This window comes from Cervus elaphus, chromosome 15 (assembly GCF_910594005.1).
Source record: "Cervus elaphus chromosome 15, mCerEla1.1, whole genome shotgun sequence".
NCBI classification, from domain to species: Eukaryota; Metazoa; Chordata; class Mammalia; order Artiodactyla; family Cervidae; genus Cervus; species Cervus elaphus.
This window is the reverse complement of record NC_057829.1, coordinates 84912065-84929697: the sequence shown is the minus strand read 5'-3', so window position 1 is coordinate 84929697 and position 17633 is coordinate 84912065. Positions and strand designations below refer to the sequence as shown.

The 17633-nt window shown below is 57.7% G+C and overlaps 2 protein-coding genes across 2 annotated transcripts; both read right to left on the bottom strand.

Annotated features, from left to right (window-relative positions):
- Nucleotides 1-2788: 2788 nt before the first annotated feature.
- HMX2 (H6 family homeobox 2) lies at nucleotides 2789-11128 on the bottom strand. The gene is made up of 3 exons (XM_043927010.1): nucleotides 11040-11128; nucleotides 4863-5131; nucleotides 2789-3918 (listed from the first exon to the last, which is right to left on the bottom strand). Exons 2-3 carry the CDS (start codon nucleotides 5128-5130, stop codon nucleotides 3362-3364), a joined length of 825 nt encoding a protein of 274 aa, XP_043782945.1. The 5' UTR covers nucleotide 5131; nucleotides 11040-11128; the 3' UTR covers nucleotides 2789-3361.
- A 3013-nt stretch (nucleotides 11129-14141) lies between these two features.
- Nucleotides 14142-17261, bottom strand: HMX3 (H6 family homeobox 3). Its single transcript, XM_043927009.1, has 2 exons — nucleotides 16862-17261; nucleotides 14142-16206 (listed from the first exon to the last, which is right to left on the bottom strand). The coding sequence occupies exons 1-2, from the start codon at nucleotides 17259-17261 to the stop codon at nucleotides 15527-15529; spliced, it is 1080 nt and encodes a 359-aa protein (XP_043782944.1). The 3' UTR covers nucleotides 14142-15526.
- Nucleotides 17262-17633: the final 372 nt, after the last annotated feature.

Genomic DNA, 17633 nt, shown 5'->3' with positions numbered 1-17633 from the left:
TTAATCCATGCTATACCATCTTTTTCACTGCCTTTTGTGTTGTGCGGGAAAAAATCTTACTTTATTATACAATCTTGTATGAAGTGGGAGAAAATTGTTGAGGTTAAAGTGTTTAATTTCTAAGGCAACTTAATAGAGAAAAGGTGCTGTTGGTCCTTATGCATTCATATACACTGACTCAGGTGCACTTCTTTTTATGAATCGTGATACAGCAAACATATAACCACCACTCTTCTGCCCAGTGTATTGATGATATTCCTGCCAAAAGTACAGATTCTTCCCCTCTCTCAGTTCAGCCGCTCAAATCGTGTCCAACTCTTTGCAACCCCATGGACTGCAGCAGGACAGGCTTCCCTGTCCATCACCAACTCCCAGAGCTTGCTCAAACTCATGTCCACTGAGTTGGTGATGCCATCCAACCATCTTATCCTCTGACGTCCCCTTCTCCTCCCGCCTTCAGTCTTTCCCAGCATCCTCACCAGTCCTTATACTTGGTTTTCTCTCTCTCCTCTTTCAACAACTTGATGGCTCGGTTAAGAATTTTAAAGTGCAGTGCCTTACCTCCATTCTAATTTTGGCTAAATAATTTTATCTCCAAATAATTTTATTTGGTTCCCTCTCCCAGTTGTTTATTTAATTCTACTAGTGCTCAAGATTCTGAGCATGAATTATCCACTAATAAAATCTAAGTGTATTTCATTATCCAGTGTGTGTATGATTCAGGTCCCTCTGGACAGGCAGTTGCAGCCGGACTCGATTTGAGTTTTAAGAAACGTCAATCTTTTAAATCCAGTTTAGAGGCTGAAAGGAGGCTGATGATTTTGCTGATTATTCAAATGAATTGATAGTCTTGAGATCGGAAATCTGGCCACAATGGAGTCTTGAACAACATCTTAAATCCAAATGCAAAGCTGTGTGTGCATGTGTGTCTGTGTGTGTGTGTGTACTTAGTTACCTATAAGAAAGAGGAATTCCTAGAAACTAATCACACTGTTGGATCACCTTTGACTCCTAATTTCTGGATTAGTAAAAAAGTGAAGTTCCCACTATATGACAAATGAAATGGATCATCCCTAAAATCCTAAGGGCAAAAACTACTTTGCCATTAACTGTCTACACAAAACCACTTCCTATAAAAGAAGTAAGCCCAAGAAAGATATAATGATAATGCTGTTAAAACCATCATCTCTTTTTAAAAAAACAATCTATGGAAGTGCTGACCAAAATGATATGGATGAAACATTTCTTTACAAGTAGTTCCTTGAAGGCTATTTGCCTTAATTTTGCATAGAATATTCAAAGAGCAACTTGAGAGGAAAAGAAAATTTTAAAGCCGGTTATCATTGAAGTATGTGTACCAAAAGTATCAGAAGAAAGATGCAGTGTTAGTTTTCTCTCTCTGACTGGAGGATATCTAGCATAGTTCCCAGCCCTATTTACTAGGATACAGTAAATATTTATTGAACTCAGCTGGAATGAAATAAATGCAATTGACCTAACAACTTTGGCATGGGTTCTTGGGTAGCATCCTTCAGGTGTCATCTTGAAATAGTTTGTAAATTTCATGAAATTTAACGTGAGAAGAAAAAATAGAAACCTCAAATATGAATAAAGCTTCAGGTATTTTAGACATGATACTGTGGATCACATAGACGGATTACAGATATCCTGCATACTTTCACAAACTGCAGATAATTTCCATGTCTCTTGACTCCAAGAGACCGGTCCATCAAGTCGAGGTTTTCCTTCTAGAGGATGAGATCAGGCCTCCGCGCTGCTGACTCCCAGCACCTTAGCAGCGGCTAAGGAGTAGCTCCGGCCGGAGAACCCGGGAGCTCGCCTCACGTGACACTGAACCGTCAGCCTCCTGAAAGCTCAGGCTATTTCTTTTTTTTTTTTCCGACGTTGTACAAGGAACAGGTGGCTGCGGTCTCACACTGCAAGCCTGCGATTTGCATGACACTCGCGCGCCTCTGTCCTCTTGATGCCGCGCCCTCCCAAGCCAGGGTGCGGCGGCAGGTGTTGGGGCGCTGAAGTCCGTGGGCGCGCAGACAGCGCATCAAGGTTCCATTCAGTGCCAGCTGCCACGTGCCTGCCCGACACCGGGCCACTTAGCCACGCTCCATGCAAAACCACGAACAACAACAAAAAGTGTGGGGCGGAGCCTTTGCCTTCTGAGCTTTCTTTGCCCGGTCTCGGGCCTCATCCCTCCTCGGCCGAAGGGCCGCCTCTCTGTGCTCTGTTCCTGCGCCGCGCCGGGCGCGCAACCCTGCCACCGGCTTGGGAACTGCGAGCTGCTGTAAGTCTTGTCGCGCCAGGTTGGGGGACGAGCAAACCGGGCTGGACAGCTGATCGAGGCAGGGCCGCCCCACCTGCCCTGTGCCCTCGGAGAGGAGGCTCCTGTCACTGACTGGACCACGTCGCACGGCCCCGTGCTGCCGCCAACACCAAGCCGCTCCCAGGACTAGAAAGAAGCTCGTTCCAGGAGGCAACTGCTTTGGCAACTGCAGTCCCGCATCTATCCCTCTCGGCGCCCCGGGAGCTGGATCCCGGCCGGGCTGAGTCTCCGACCGCGCGGAGACTAGGGCACAGGCTAGTGGAATGGGGTGCGCCTCCAACCACGTGCCATCTCGGCGGCGCCCGACCTTTAACCTCTGACCTCCGCCCCACCTTCCAGGTGGGGCGAGCCAGACCTCCTCTGACGCACTCCTGCACTGTCCGTGGAAAAGCGACAAAAACCTGCGCGTTAGCACGCCGGCCAATCAATTGCACCAAAGTTAGCAACGATGCTTAAAATGTTTTATTTTTTCTTTTTAAAAATATTTACAGATCTGAAATTTATCCCCCTTTCGCCCCTATCCATTCTCGGGACAAGGGAAATGGAAAGAGGCATTGAGATCATTGTTCAAAGCCCCCAAGGACTGGCTTGGCCGGCCGTGTGTGCGTGTGCATATATACAGGTATATATACGGGGAGAAGAATGTATCTGGTTTGGTGGGGGTTTTTTCCTGATTTTTTTTTTTTTTTTGGCCTACCGGCCAATGTCAATCTGACCGAAACTCCCTGTCCGACCACCACCCTAGAATGTCGCCTCCAAAATGGTTTTCAAAATGTATTGGTTTGTTTGGGGGGGCGGGTAGAGAGCAAATTATCTGGCTGGAGGGATGCCGATAAATACCAGAAACAATCAAACCAAAGTAGGGCAGAAGCCATAAATAAGAGATAATGAATACACATGGTGTATTTAGTAATATTTCTGGGAACGCGCCGCCTGCTCCGGAGTGGGGGGGTGGGGGCAGCCCGCGCCCGCCTGGCGGGGAGCGGGCGGGAGGGCGCGCGGCGCGGGGCCGGCGGGCCGCTCTCAGTAGTCGAGCTTGTTGTAGAGGTTGTAGAGAGGTAAGGCCGAGAGGTTGCTGCCCGGGTAGTAGAGCGGCGCGGGGAAGGCGAGCGAGCGCGGCACCGGCACGCGCAGCAGCGAGCTGTCCCGGAACACCAGCGGCATGCCCACCAGAGTCTGCGCCGACGCGTGCGCCATGTTGGCCGCCTCCAGTTCGGCAGAGAGCTGCCGCTTCCACTTGTTGCGGCGGTTCTGGAACCAAGTCTTGACCTGGGTCTCGGTGAGCTGCAGGCTGGAGGCGAGGCAGGCGCGCTCCGAACTGCTCAGGTAGCGCTTCATGTCGAAGGTGGACTCGAGCTGGTACACCTGGCTCCGCGAGAAGACCGTGCGCGTCTTCTTCTTGGCCGCGCCCGCCTGCCGCTCGGCGCCGCCGCTGTCCCGCGGCCGCTCGGGCCCCGGCGACGGTGAGCCCGCGGCCAAGAGCCTGTCTTTCTCTTCCTTAAAGTCCGGGTGCGAAGAAGAAAGGAAAGGCTTGCGCTCCGAGCTCGCCGGCCCCGCTCCTCCGCTGCCCTTGGGGGTACCTGGGGAGTGAGAACAGACAAGAGGGCCATGGAGTTGGGGCGCCTCAGGGACCCCCAGCTCCTGCTAGGACCAGGGGCTTGGCTGGCGCCTGCAGCCTTGGTTCCCATCTTCCTGGATCTCAGCTCCTACTCTTCTCGCCCTCTCGCTGAAACCCAGAAAGCGGCACCCGGCTTTTGAAAAGCAACAGGAGAGGGACCCAGCTACTTGGAGCCTGGGATCTCTGTGCTCCCAGCTTCCTGAAAGGACCTGTGGCAACAGGGGGAGGAAGTCTGGAGGGGGGAACATTAGCATCTTTGTAAAAGATGATTTTGCCTTGTAGTAACTGAGCTGGAAGAGTTCCCTGAGCTTTATAGGGTGGCATCGTTTCACAGGCCGTTTGTTCGGAAATCACGCCAAGGACTGACACGGGGCTCCCCTTGGTCAGATGTTGTAAAGAGGAACCATCTCTGAAAGGCACCATTGTCAATCATCTTGGAGTGCTAATCATTCCGAGGAGGAGGAGGGGAGAAAGAGAGGCAGAGGTCGAGAGAGGGGAAGAGAGAGAAGAAAAGGAAGCAGAAGGCGACTGCGGTAGAGACGGACGGACGGACCGCTCAGATCCGAGTTCCAGACCTCGTGTGCAGAAAGTATCCGATGTGCAAAGGGGATATTGCGGGCAGAGCCTTGACAGCGGCCGGCCCTGTGCCAAACCCACAAACACTCCCTTCAACCCAACCTTCCCCCAAACCGCGCCGCGCGGCATCCGTGTTCCAGGTTTCTTCCCGAGCGCCCGCGGGGCGGAGGAGTCAGCGAGGAGCTCGCCTCTCCCCGTCCCCACCCTCGGCCCCGGACCCCGAGCGGCCGCGGCTCTGGCCGGGGGCGGGGGGCCCGACGCGAGAGCCCCGGTACAGTTTCCCTCCCCTAGAGCTTGCTCCAGGCCGACCCGGCGGCTTGCGATCCTTACCCAGGCAAGGAAAGGGGATGGGGGGGTGGTGCTTGGAGCCGGGCTCCTTGGGGCCGTGCGGGTCTGGGCAGAAGCAGGCGGGTGCCTTCCAGCCGTCGTCCGGCTCCTCCTCCTCCGAGGACACGGACAGGCTGCGCTTCCTGGCCGGCCAGGCGGCCGGCTCCCTCGGCGCCTCCGAGGGGCCCCCGCCCAGGATGGACTGAATGGTGAAGCTGGAGACGCCGCCGGCCGCCGGACACCCTTTGCCCGCATCTTCCTTGCTGCCCATCCTGGGTTCATAAGAAATCGGAGGAAACCAAGAACTCCCTTTAGAGATGATCTGGGTGGAAGGTGGTGCAGGCAGGCAGGCGGGGGGGAGGGGCGGGGAGGGGAGCTGGGGGAGGGGGCGGCGAAGCTGGCGAGGCGTCCCCTCTGCGCTGGGGAAACGTGGGCACCCGACAGCTGCGCAGGGGTCCCTGCCCGCCCGGCTTCAGGTGCGCCCGCCCAGCCCCGGCGCGAATGCCCCTTCCTTGCCCGCCAGCTCGCCGGGTCCCCGGCGGCGCGGTGGTGGCGCGGCCTCATTTGCATAGAGGTTACTCCGACGCGGCCAATCGCAGCGCCGCCGAGCGGCCCCGGAAAATTTCAAAAAGCACAGGCCCGGCTCTCACAGCCGCTGTCCTCCCCCGAGCTCGCGAAGAGTCCAGCGGGCATCTGCTGTGTCCAACCAGCCTGGACCGAAAGCAGGATGGATGACAGCCAGGTTCCTAGCCTCTGTGGCATCTCTGATGGCTCAGACCCCGGCTCTCTCAAGAGACAGGGGCAGCCCGGGGCTCAGAACAGGAGTGGCCCCACGCCTCCTTTAGGCGACAGGTCCTCGCACCCTCAAAGGGGCTCACAGGCTCGCCATGACCCTCCCCATCTCCCCATGACCCTCATCCCTTCTCTGCTGGGAAGGCAGGTAGGGCTGACAGGCCTCTGCGCCCCGCGGGGGGAGGCTGAGGGTCGTGGGATTTAGGAGCGTGCACATGGGAACTGATGCTCTTCCTAGCAGCTTAACTAGGAGGCCTGGGAGCAGACAACTTTGGCCCTTCCTCCCTACAGACCCCAACCTTGTCACAGGCCCAGCAGGACTGCATGATCGTTATGGGGGGTGGGGAGGCCCTAGATCTTGTTTCGGGAGATCCAGGTTCAAGTCCCAGCACCACCATTTACACGCTAGGTGAACTTGGACAAGTCAAGTCCCCATCAGAGCCTCACTGGCTTCATAGGTGATATGGCCCCATTAATATCCCCTTCCCTTCACCTGTTTTGAGAATGGCCTAGGTAGGAATGAAAGGTACCCTGTAAACCTCTGTAAACAGCCCAAAGCTCGGCAATGTCTTCCCTGACTCTCGTTTTTAGGTAAATATTGGAGGTCAGGGAATTGCTGCAAAAATAGCGATTTGCCCCAGGAAAGGGGAGAAAGAGGTGAGGACTATAGTTTTAGGATTAGGCAAAGGGTATTCAAATGGGGAGGTGACCTTGAACAGGATTCTTAAACTTTCTGAGCCTTGGTTTTCTCATTTTTTAAATTAGGGGAAAGCAACGATCGCCTCGAAGAAGCTAAATGAGGTCAAAGTGCCTAATTCTGAGCACAGCTTGCGGTAGGCGCTTAGTTACCCGTAGTTCCCTAAGGTGTTTGCACGCCCCCCTCAAAGCCCTGACTCCTGCTTTTTTAATTCCCAGATCAACTGGTACCAGAGGCGGAACCCATGCGACGCAGGCAAAACGTTTCGGGGGCATAGTTGTCTACACAAGCCTTGAGGAACCCAAGGTGAGGCAAGACTCCAAGGCGCTCAGGCGACCTCAGCCCGGGGTCTGCAGCCTCCGGTACGGCTCGCCCAAATGATCCCAGGAGCCCTGACCCTACGGTGCCCCCCCCCAAATGCAGCCAAGGGAGAGGGGAGACTCTGAATCAGTCTCCACAAATGTCCAGACGCTGCCCCCATGACGGTGCAGTTCCTCCTCGCCCGCGCCGCGCCTGGGTTATTGAGTAAAACGCTTATAATATCATTAGCTGCGGTGAGTTACCGACTGCAGCCCTACCCGTAGCAGAACCTCTTCCTACTTAACTCCTCCAAGGGCTCGTTAATGGGCTAATTGATTAGGAGTCGGCGGCGCAGCGGGGGCAGGGGCAGGCGAGGGGGCGGGGGCCGGAGGCTGTGCGCCACGGCCCGGGAGGGAGGCCGGCGAGGGGCAGGTGCCGGCCTCCGTCACCGCATTAACCTCTTCAGGGCTCGGCGGCGGGGTCGAGACACATTACAAATGGTCAGCTTTAATCATGGTGTCAGCTCATTAACCCGGAAGGACCCGGTGCTGAAATACAATTTGCGCGTCCTCCTCTGCGCGGCCGCGGCGCGAGCTCCCGGGCCACGTCACAGCCCGGCCCGCGCGCCCCCGCACAGTTGCGGGGTAGAAGGGAGCATCCTGGAAACCATCAGCCGACTCACACCAGCGTGCGACCTCTCCGCGTGGGTCTCCCGGCCGGGCTGCGCCCACCCCGCGGGAAATAGGCCGACGCGGCGAGCGGGAGCCTGGGGAAGAAACATCCTTGGGGGTAGAAGGAGGGCTTTCGTTGAACCCTTCTGAGCTAGCAAATACTCGACGCCGGCAACCTGGACTATCCAGAGCGCATCTGGCCATTCTTCACTTGAATCCTCAGAGCAAACCTGTGGTGCCGATCCTTAGCCCCAGTGTACAGGCGGGGAAACTGAGGCCCAGGAGAAAAAAAAGTGACCAGCCCAAGTAGAGTAAGCAAGATGGAAGCCCGAGGTTGTCCCACTGCCTGTACGCGGCCCTGGGGAAGGGGCGAGGGGCGGGGGCAAGCATTGATGCTGAGCTTGGGAGTGGCTGCGGGGTAGACTGTGAGGACCCCGGCTATCTCAAGCCCGCCCGGACGGGTGTTTGGGTGGAGCTGGCCTCTGCCAAGGCAGTGGCCAGGTGTGGCAGAGGCGGGGCCTCTGGGATGAGCCTCGGAGAAGCAACTCCCAGACCCGGCAAGCTTCGGGGGGTCGGGGGCGGGCGTGCAGCCTGGTTTGAGGACTCTTAAACCGTGCAGCCTCGCGACCCACAGCCGCCGCCACCACCCGCTTCCGCGGGCTAATTTGGGAGGGAAGCCAGAAGGAGCCTTCTGGCCAGGTTCTCCGCCTGCTCGCTACGCTCCTCGCGATCGCTTCGACGGTCTGGTCTGCACAGGCGCGCGCTTCTGCACAGGCGCGCGCTCCTGCGCAGCCTCCTCCTCCTCCGCCCAGGCACCTCTTCGGACGCGAACACCGTAAACCTCAGGCTTGCGTCGGCATAACGCTTCCGCCGTGGCAAGCATTCGTCCGCAAACGTGCGCTGCAGCGCCAGACACACTGCCCCGAGCCCGGGAAATGATGGTGGTGGTGGCGCAGGCCGAAGGCGGGAAGGCTGCAGCAGAGAGGCTGTGGGGGGAGACCGGGCAAACGGGTCCTCCACGCCTCCTCTCCTTTTAACTGGTCACGGGCGGGGTCTCCCGCTACCCCTCGGTTACGGACAGCAGTCCCACTGCAGGGGCCAGAGGCCCAGGACAGGATCTCCCCGCCCTCTCTTAGCACTTGGGGCGGGGGATCCCCGAGAATTCATGGCGAAGGCAGAGACCCAGACGCCCTCTCCTGGGCTGAGCGCAGCTGCAAACCACACGGCCAGGAACCTTCAGCTTCAGGAACAACCACCCACAGACACCCTGTCTCTCTGCCCTAGAGCGTGGTAATCCTTCCACTCGGTCCCACCTCCCGCCCCACCCTCCTAGTCTTGGGGTAGCTCCGCCCCTCCTTAGTTCAACCAGATTAACATCGCTACCCCGGGAGTCAGGCCCCTCGTCATCCTTGGGATCGCTCCCCCCTCCCCTTCCCGTTTCCTGGGAATTAGGCATAACCGAGTTCCAAGGAATGATAAACTTTCCGAGACTGAAAGGACGCTTAAAGTTTAGGTCTCGAGATTATGCTGCTGCTCAATATTAAAGCGGCCCAGAGCAAACTTGCCGAGAAGCCTAATAAAAATTGATCCTCTCTGCTCTGCGGCAGTCGGGAAATAGGCTGGCTGAGCCGGGTAATAGTGGAAGAAGGCTCCCTCCGAAATGACAGATGAAGTCATAAACAAGTTTGATCTTGGAATCAAGCTTCGATAAATATTAAACACAGTCTGCCCCCACCCCTCCTTTGTGCGAGTGGATTATGATATATGGCGCGTCGAAACTTTAAAATAAGGAAATACCAGAGAAAATGATCTCAATAAATTTTCTAAGTATAAACGTTGATTATGTTTCGATTTTCATTCAAGGGCCTCTGCTGTTCGTTCTTTGGTGCAAATGACATCTTGCAATAGGCTTTTGGGGAAAAGGGCTCCCTATTTGAAAAAGAGAGCCCCAGAGGTGTACAATTTATGTAATCTGCGGCTGGAAAATGAATTGTGTAATTTATTGGAAAACAGAAAGTCATGAAGATTGGATCAGCATAGCCGAGTCCCAACACCCCCCTCCCCACATCCATCAAGTTCCAATTAACAGCCTAACCAGAGAGCTTTAATGGGTTTCCAATCTAGTGGCCTGATAGACTCATCAATTCCTCTGGGAGAAATTAAGAAAATCGACCGCCCCTTGGCGACGCAGTGTCATTCCTTTCTGCAACTATATGTCAAATTAAAAACACAATTAAAATTTAAACTGTTTCAATCAAAGGGTGCCCTGCAACCTATGTTTCACTTAATAGAACTTTGATGAAAATCTGATGCGTGCACTCCATCACCAAGGGGGGCGAGGGCGGCGAAGCTCACGAGAGAAGGGGATTCTTTCTTTTTCTTTAAGACTTTAGCGCTCGGGTGAGGCACGCCAGGTGACTCCACCTCGCAGTTCCAGTCTAAATGATGGGAGCCACGCGCTCTCGGCGCGTTCTCGCTCTCTTCGCTCTCACCTCTCCCTCAACTCTTTTTCCTCTCGGTCCACTGCAACCGGAAGGGATCCTTTAGGAATCCGGCGACAGAGATTTGGGGGGCAGTTTTCGCTGCGAAGAGGCATCGCCTGGAGCAGCAGCCAAGGAAGGGAGCTGGGCGAGTACAAGTGGGCATCTCCTGGAAACTGAGAAGGCCCGCTGCCTCCAACTATCTCTTGTCGCTGGTCTCCGAAACTGCCCGGACACACGGTGGAAGTGCAACGGGATCCTGGAGGCAGAAGGGTGGGGAAAGATCCCTAGCGGAAAAGTGGACACCCGCTGCGCTGCTGTCTGAGACCGGATTACCTAGAAAGCGCTCCCCCCAACCCCCAATAAACCTCCAGGGTACTTCCGCAACAGGCGCCAGGTTCGGGAACGGGCGCATCCCAGATCTCAAGATCCGGGTCCGGGGCTCCAGGCGGGGCTCCAGAGTACAGCACTGCGGTTATCTTTGTGGCCCTCTTCTCTCTTCCGCCATTCGCCTACAGCACCCTCCCAAATGTTCGTAGGCCGAAGGTCACCATTCGTCCCGCGCGCCCAGACAGGCGCACTGCCCACGTGGCCGTGCACACTGCGAGATGCGCGCGCCCAGGCGAACGGATCGCTCGCACCCAAAAGGCAGAGACTGGCAGCAGGCTGGGCGGGGGTGGGCGAGCAGAGAATGGGCGGGAAGCCGGGAGGAGGGGCGGAGAAGTGCCTCTGCCCGGCCAGGTGCAAGTGCCCTGGAGGGCGACATTCCAGGGGCTTCCCCAGCTGTGCTTTGGACCCCCAAGTGAGGGTTTCCAAGGGACTCACGGCTTTTACACTCCGACCCCGCCGCCGTGACCACTAGCAAGGTCTTTGGCCGCTTGGCGGTCCACGCTCGGATCGCTAAGGGGAAGAAACCTCCGGAATGGGTCTCAGGGCCCGGGGCGTGGACAAGCGCGAGGGGTGGGGCGACATGGGGCCCGGGAGGCGGGCAGGGCGGTTCTCAGATAAGTCTCCAGCCCCCGCAGGGCCTCTCCAGGGAAGTTCAGGTACCCCGCGCGGTAGAAGCAGGAACGCTTGGCCCAGGCCCAGGCAGCTCAACAACACCAGCTCTCGTCAAAGCCCCCGAGGGTCGAAAGTTGTGGAGCCCTCAGGGCCACCGCTGCTCTGACCCCCACTCCCCTCGCCCGGGCCCAGGCTGCCCCAGCGTGCGCTTGCAGAAGAGAAAGCAAATCCCACCGACCTGCGTGCCTCCTCCTCTTTCTCCCCGCTCTACCCTCCAGCGCGCGCTCTGGGGTTCTGGCGTGCCAGGGCCTGCCAAGGGAAGTCCTGGTTCAGAATGAGCGTCCAGTGGCGGGGGCGGGGGCAGTTTATATCTGTCTTGGCCTTATTTGATGTACACACACCTGCTCTATTTACTACCAAATAAAAGAAATACATCTGTGTTGCCAACAGAAACAGCTCGAGAGCTTGCTCACTAGTCTCCCAGGGCTCCGAGATGCTCGCCGGTGCTCAGAGCCGGACACAGTGGGACCCCCGGCTCCGAGTGAGGTCCTGGCCTATAAGCATATGGGGGTCTGCAGTGGGATGTTGGTGGCGTCCACAGTTTGTCCCAGGTGGCTGGTGAGGAGGGAACAGGAGGCATCTCTGCTCGGAAGATTTCAAGCTTCGTGCAGCAGAGGTTTCAGCGCCACCTCGCTCCCTACCCAATCTTCTCCCCAAGGCTCTTCCCCAGCTTGCCTTAGCCTGGGGCCATCAGAGAAAACCAGCTGCCCAGGCACCCAGAACAACATGTGCCTGACTGAGTCTGCTGTTGTGATGCTGTGGGATCATAATGCAGATGTGATGCTCAACACATATACAGGTTGCTTCCTGGGAACCCCTGCATATGGGGTCTGTCAGGAGCTCTAACCAAAGTGGGGTGGGGTGGGGTGAGTGTTTTAAATCACCTATGAGTGTGAGTGTATCCTGTATGTTGTTTTTGTGTGTGTCTGTTTGTATGGTGCAGAAACTATTAAGCCAGGAGGCTGATGCCATTGCACTGACTTAATTGGGGGTTCCCATGGGGGGAAGGATCTGAAGTTAGGATCAGAGAGAAGGCTGGATTCCACCATCCGAAGGGATAGTCAGGGGTGTTGGCTCAGTGTCCTAGGTTAGGGCATACCAGCAGCTCTGGCTTCCCAGGACAGAAGTCTTGAAGGAGTTGAGCTGGAGGTACCCTCACTCGCCCCCACATAACCCCTTCTGCTGAGCGGTTCTGGCAGCTCCTGGCAATTTCCCGAGGCAGCACCTACAGAAGCATTCTCTCTGGGGGTGGGGGGCAGGGGGCAGATGACCCCAGGCCAGTTCAGTCTCACCAAGTGCTGTCTTGGCCTCTACACAGGCTTGCAGTAGAGCCTAGAATGCTTCATGCTCAGGGAGCAGCCTCCGTGCTGTCTCTTGCGTCCTGAGAAATACTGAGACCCCCCCACCCAAAAGTAGCGAGTTGGAGGTTTTCTGCCTGGGCAGGCTTCTAGGCTCACATCTCGGCCAGTCCCGGGCCACAGTCCAGCCACGTTCCTCCCCCAGGGCATGCACCTTGGCTCCTGGGACTCCCCTGCCTAGGGCAACGGGGGGGGGGGGGTCCTCAAAGGGAGGGAAAGGGAGGCCAGGACAAAGAATCAACTGTGCCGGTGGAGAACCAGCTATTTCTCGACTTTGTAAAGACCGGGTCAGTCAAGAACCGTTTTCTAGAATCCAAACACAAATAAAGAAGTATTTTGGCGGTTGATAACATCGTGTTCTGGCTGTAAAATCTAAGAATGTGTTTGCTATTGCAACATTATTTTTAATGAGCTGTTATTGGCCTGTCCCGCAGTTAGTATTGCCAACAGTAAAAGGCATCACTGTGTTTGCAGGTAACACATGGAATAACATATTTGGCCCCTGAATTTCTGTTTATTTTTCACTTGTGACACATGCCCTCGTTTTTATCCCAAACCAGAGGGAAATAAAGGCAGATCTGTCTTCCACTGAGGTCCAGGCTAAATCTTGCCATAAATACGCATGCCAGTTTATTTGGAGGCAGTTTCCCGTCAATAGAAAACGATACTCGACGTTTCAGCCACAGTATAATCAATCCTGTGGACTGGGCTTGAGCAACTGTAAAGCTCTGGGAGAAGGCATGGGGGCGCGTGCAGGCGCTCCCCAGCGGCCGCGCCCTTGGTGTGCTCGCCCGAGTCTTCGCCGTCTCCGGGTTCCTCATCTCCCCCTTCTTGGCTCCCCAGCTTCAAACGCGCCCAGCCAGGAGCCGGGCGTGCGGACCCCAAGCCCTAAGGCAGGCTGCCGCGCCGCACAGGCGAGAGGCTCCGGAGCGAGCCCCTGCCTCCGCCCTCAGGACCCGCGCTCGCGAGCGGCTCCGGGAGCGCGGGGTTCGGCAGGCGGTCTACGCGGAGCGTAGAGGCCGGGGCCCGGCGAGAGCCCGGGAACCGCCAGCGCTGCGCTTCCCCGTAGCGGCCGAGATCGGGGTGGGGGACCCAAAGAAAGCGTGCGCCCGCGAGGCGTTGGCGCGGTGCACAGAAAAGGATCTGGCCACGAGGAGACAGTCCTCTCGGTCGCCGCCGCCGCCGCAGTCGGGTGGCCTCTGCTCCCCGGCACTGGACAGACCATGGCCGTGTCCACATCCGAACCGCCCCGGGAGCCACAGTGCCTCCAGGCCTGGGGAGGCCTCTCTATACCGGAGTCGCGAGCCGCGGTCTCTAGGGCTGGCTCGCCTCCCTAGGGTCGCCCTCTCGCGGCCTGGCCGCGCCCAGGAGGACGTCGCGATCGGCCTCTGGCTCCCCCGGCTAAGCTCCAAGTTCACCCCCTTCTTCCCTCCCCAGCCCGCATCCCGGAGGAAGCCGGAGCCAACTCCACTCGGGCCCACGGTGCCCAGGGATGTTCTGCCCAGAAGCTCGCGGCTCCTAAAGGACCCCGCGGCCTGGGAACGGAATACGAGGCGGCTGCCCTGCGATCGGAAATAACCAGAGGTCTCAGCTCGCTGCTATCGCTGCGCTCGATTTCTCGAACTAGATAAGACTAGGTCCTCACCCCTTCCGCCTCGCATTCTTCCCTTGCTCGCACCGGCGTTTCAAGAGGCAGACGGCACCGGGGGGGGGCGGAGAGCGCAGCTCTGGTCTCTGAACAAAGCCGCCTCTGTCTCCGCCGCCCCCCGATTAGAGGGGTGTACGTCGAGGTCGGACTCGGCCAGTCTGCAGAGGCAGCCAGAGAGCGAGGCAGAAAAGAGTTTGGAGACACCTGCTCTGGGGAAAACCGTCCAAAGTTACACACTCTGGCCACAGGAAATGCTTCGCTTTTCTTTTTAATTAATTCCATTTCACGACAACATGAAGTGTAACAATATTTTGTGATCCCCCCCCCCTTTTTTCTTAAAAAGGGCCTGAATCCGGGCAGGGGGGAGGGTGATGGGTGGCAGGGACAAACTACCGCGGAACAACAGGTGTAGCCGACAGAAAGGAAAAAGATTGGGCGGCAGAGCCAGGAGCCCTGAGGAGTTGAGGGTGAACTTTACAAGAAATCTGTACATTTATCAAATAAGTTAAAATTCTCCTAAATTGATTGTCCTTCACTTAAAGCGCTCCAGTATGCCTATCTTACTTCTTTGAGCATCCCTACCTATCCTTGTTTCCTTCCTTCCCCCTTTTCTCCTTAATTTCCTCCTCATAAACGATTGACTGGGATTAGACATTGAAAACGTCAGCTTCTCTCCGCAGAGGAAGAAGCAGGGCTCTCAGGAAATTTTGTACAATATTGCACAGGTCAAAAGTACAACAGTTACTGCAGAACAAAAAGATAGGGGGAGAGGATAAAAAATAGGTTTGTTTGTTTTTTAATATTGAAATCACTCTCTCAAAACAGGGAACAAAGTAACAATAGGAATATTAATAATAATTTACCAACAAATGAAATTTCCCAAACAGAGGCTACTAATAAATAAGATCATTCACACCAGGCCAGATGTGGAGGTGTTTCAAAAATCAGAAGTCCGATTGTGGGCTATCTTGTCCTTTCCCTTTAAACACTTAGAGAATTCATCCATCACAAAAAGGGACCAATGAAGAGGTGAACTGCGACAGACCTCTGCCGGAGAGAGGAGAGAGAAAAGTGGCCTGAGTCTGGGTTCTTATGAGAAGCTGCTCAGATTCTGAAAATTGGGGAATAATTGATTGGGAGTAAAGGGGAACAGCCACACCCAGAGATCCAGAATAAAAGTACAATGTGAATTCTCTCTCTCTCTCCCTCGACTTCTGAAAATAGTTCTTTAGAAAATGAATAAACTGGGGGTTCAGGCTTTGCGTTTACTTTCCTTGTATAAAAATAAACCCAAAAAGTCACAGCGCAATGAGAATCTGGGAGTGGGGTGGGGGGGTGAGAGGATCGCACATTTTACAAAAGCTTCCAGCCGAAATATTTGACCTGGAAATGTTGTCTCTCGCTTTCTCTTAATATAAACCGAAACCAAAAGTAAGAGGGGAAGCGCCTCAAATCCATTAGGGGTGAATTGCACGAAAATGCATTGCAAATACTTACAAAAAAAAAAACGCTACCGACTGGGGGAGGGGAGGCCGGGGCCGCGCGCCGGAGCCCCGGCTCCCGAAGGCCGCTGGACGTCTCGGCGCCCTCTGCCCGGCCCAGTCTCCTCCGGGGTTTGGGAAGGGGGCCGGGCGCTCCCTCCTCCTCCCCTCTCGGGCCTCAGACGGGCCGGAGCAGCGGCACGGACGAGACCACCGGGTGCGAGTAGTACACGGGGTGCGGGAAGGTGAGCAGCGGCTGGCTGACCGGCACCGGGGCCCCCGCGGCCGCGGCCGCTGCGCCCTCGGCGGCCGAGTTCTCGTGGTAGAGGATGGGCACGCGCACGATGCGCTGCGCCGCGGCGTGGCTCAGGTTGGCCGCCTCCAGCTCGGCCGCCAGCTGCCGCTTCCACTTGTTGCGGCGATTCTGGAACCAGATCTTGACCTGCGTCTCGGTGAGGTGCAGGGACGCGGCCAGGCCGGCGCGCTCCGAGCTGCTCAGGTAGCGCTTCATGTCAAAGGTGGACTCGAGCTGGAAGACCTGGCTGCGCGAGAAGACCGTGCGCGTCTTCTTCTTGCGGCACGCGGGCTTCTTCTCCGGGCTCTCTGCGCCCTTCTTCCAGTCCTCAGTGCCGGGCGTCGCCGCCGCCGCCGCCGCCCCCACGCTCGCCCCGGTCGCGCCCGGCGCCGCCTCGCCCTCCTTCTTGCCTTCCTCCGAATCGCTCTCCTCCAGAATGATCTCGTCCGGGCTCTTGGAGTCCAGCTCCTTGTGGTCGGGGTCGGCCTTCAGCAGCGGCTCGGGGGAGTCGCGGTCGGTACCCGAGGCGGGGGAGGAGTCTCGCAGCAGGGCCTTCTCCGAGGCTGGGGAGAGACAGACAGACGAACGCACAGACACACACACGCACACGGACACGACCTTCAGCGAGGCCTGGCGCCTGGGGGGCCGCAGGCTCACACCGCAACGGCTTCCGGGCCCCAGGCCTCGAGGCCTCACCATTCCCGCGAGCCTCCTTCCCGGCTGGGCCAGAAGAGGGGCGCCGCGCCCCGACATCCGACCTTCTCCCGGGGACAGGCTGGAGCGACAAGGCGGCAGGGCCGGTTTCTTTCTTTTCCTCAGTTCTCCCACCAGGGGCCCGCAGGCAGATTCGCCTCCAGCTTAGGCACCCCCCCCCCCGGGTCACTCCCTTCATCCAGGCCAAGTTCCCCTTGTCCCAGCCACCTGACGCCACCTCCCCATTCGTGCCCGAGATCCCTTTTTCCCGGGAAGCGCCATGCCCGGGATCCAACTTCACTTCTTTCCTCACCAAGTGGGATTGGATTCCCGGGCAGCGCAACAGAGCGCACGGGCAGGAGCTCCAAGTTAGGGGACGGAGGAAGTTGGCCAAACAAGCGCGTTTGTGGGTTGCAGGTCGGGGAGGATGGGGCGGGGGAGGGTGGTGGTCCCGGGGCTGCGATGGGACGCAGTGCGGAAAGGCTCGTGGGGAAAGACAACGAAAGTTCAAAGATAGGTCGGTACCTTCAGGTCGCGGGAGGTGGCCGCCGGCGGGGGTCAGGGTGTAGGGGTACCACCAGGCCGGGGAGCGCTCCAGGTAGTGCGCGGGCAGGGCAAACCTCTGCGCCGGGATCTCAAAGCGGGGGAAAGCCAGGTCGCCCACCTGCGAGAGCGCGAAGCCCGCGGCTCCCTCCAAGGCTCCCTTGGCCGCAGCGGCCGCGGCGGCTGCCGCGGCGGCGGCGGCTGAAGCCGGAGCGAAGAGCGTCCGTGGGGGCGGCTGCGGCTTAGGGGGCGGCCGATGGTGGTCTCCGTTGAGTAGGTTCTTGATGGAGAACGGGGACTCCTTGGGCGCGGGAGGCGGGGGCGGCGGCGGTGGGGGCTGCGCGCTAGCGGTGCCGGGGGCGTCCGGCCCGGGCTCCGGCATGGTCCCCTCTCCTCCGAGTCCCCGGGAGGGAGGGAGCGGGACAGGCGGGCGGCTGGGAGAGCGGACGGGCGCCGGAAATCAGACCATAAACGGAACTCAACTACGGGGCGCAAAGTCGGGGGCCGCCCCGGGCGCAAATCCAGCGGCAGGAGGGCGGGGTGAGGGCCCGGCCGGGGCGGGCTCGCATGGGGGAGGGGTGCCGAGGGGCGGGGAGCGGCCCTGCCGCGGCACAGAGGGAGCGAGGCGGCTCGGCGGCGGCGGCGGCTCCCGGGGAGGAGGCGGCAAGACCAGTCCCCGGCTTGGGGCTGCGTCAATCCGGCGCCGGATGCTAATGATGAAATCAAAATGTCATCCAAGTTAAATGCGGGGAGT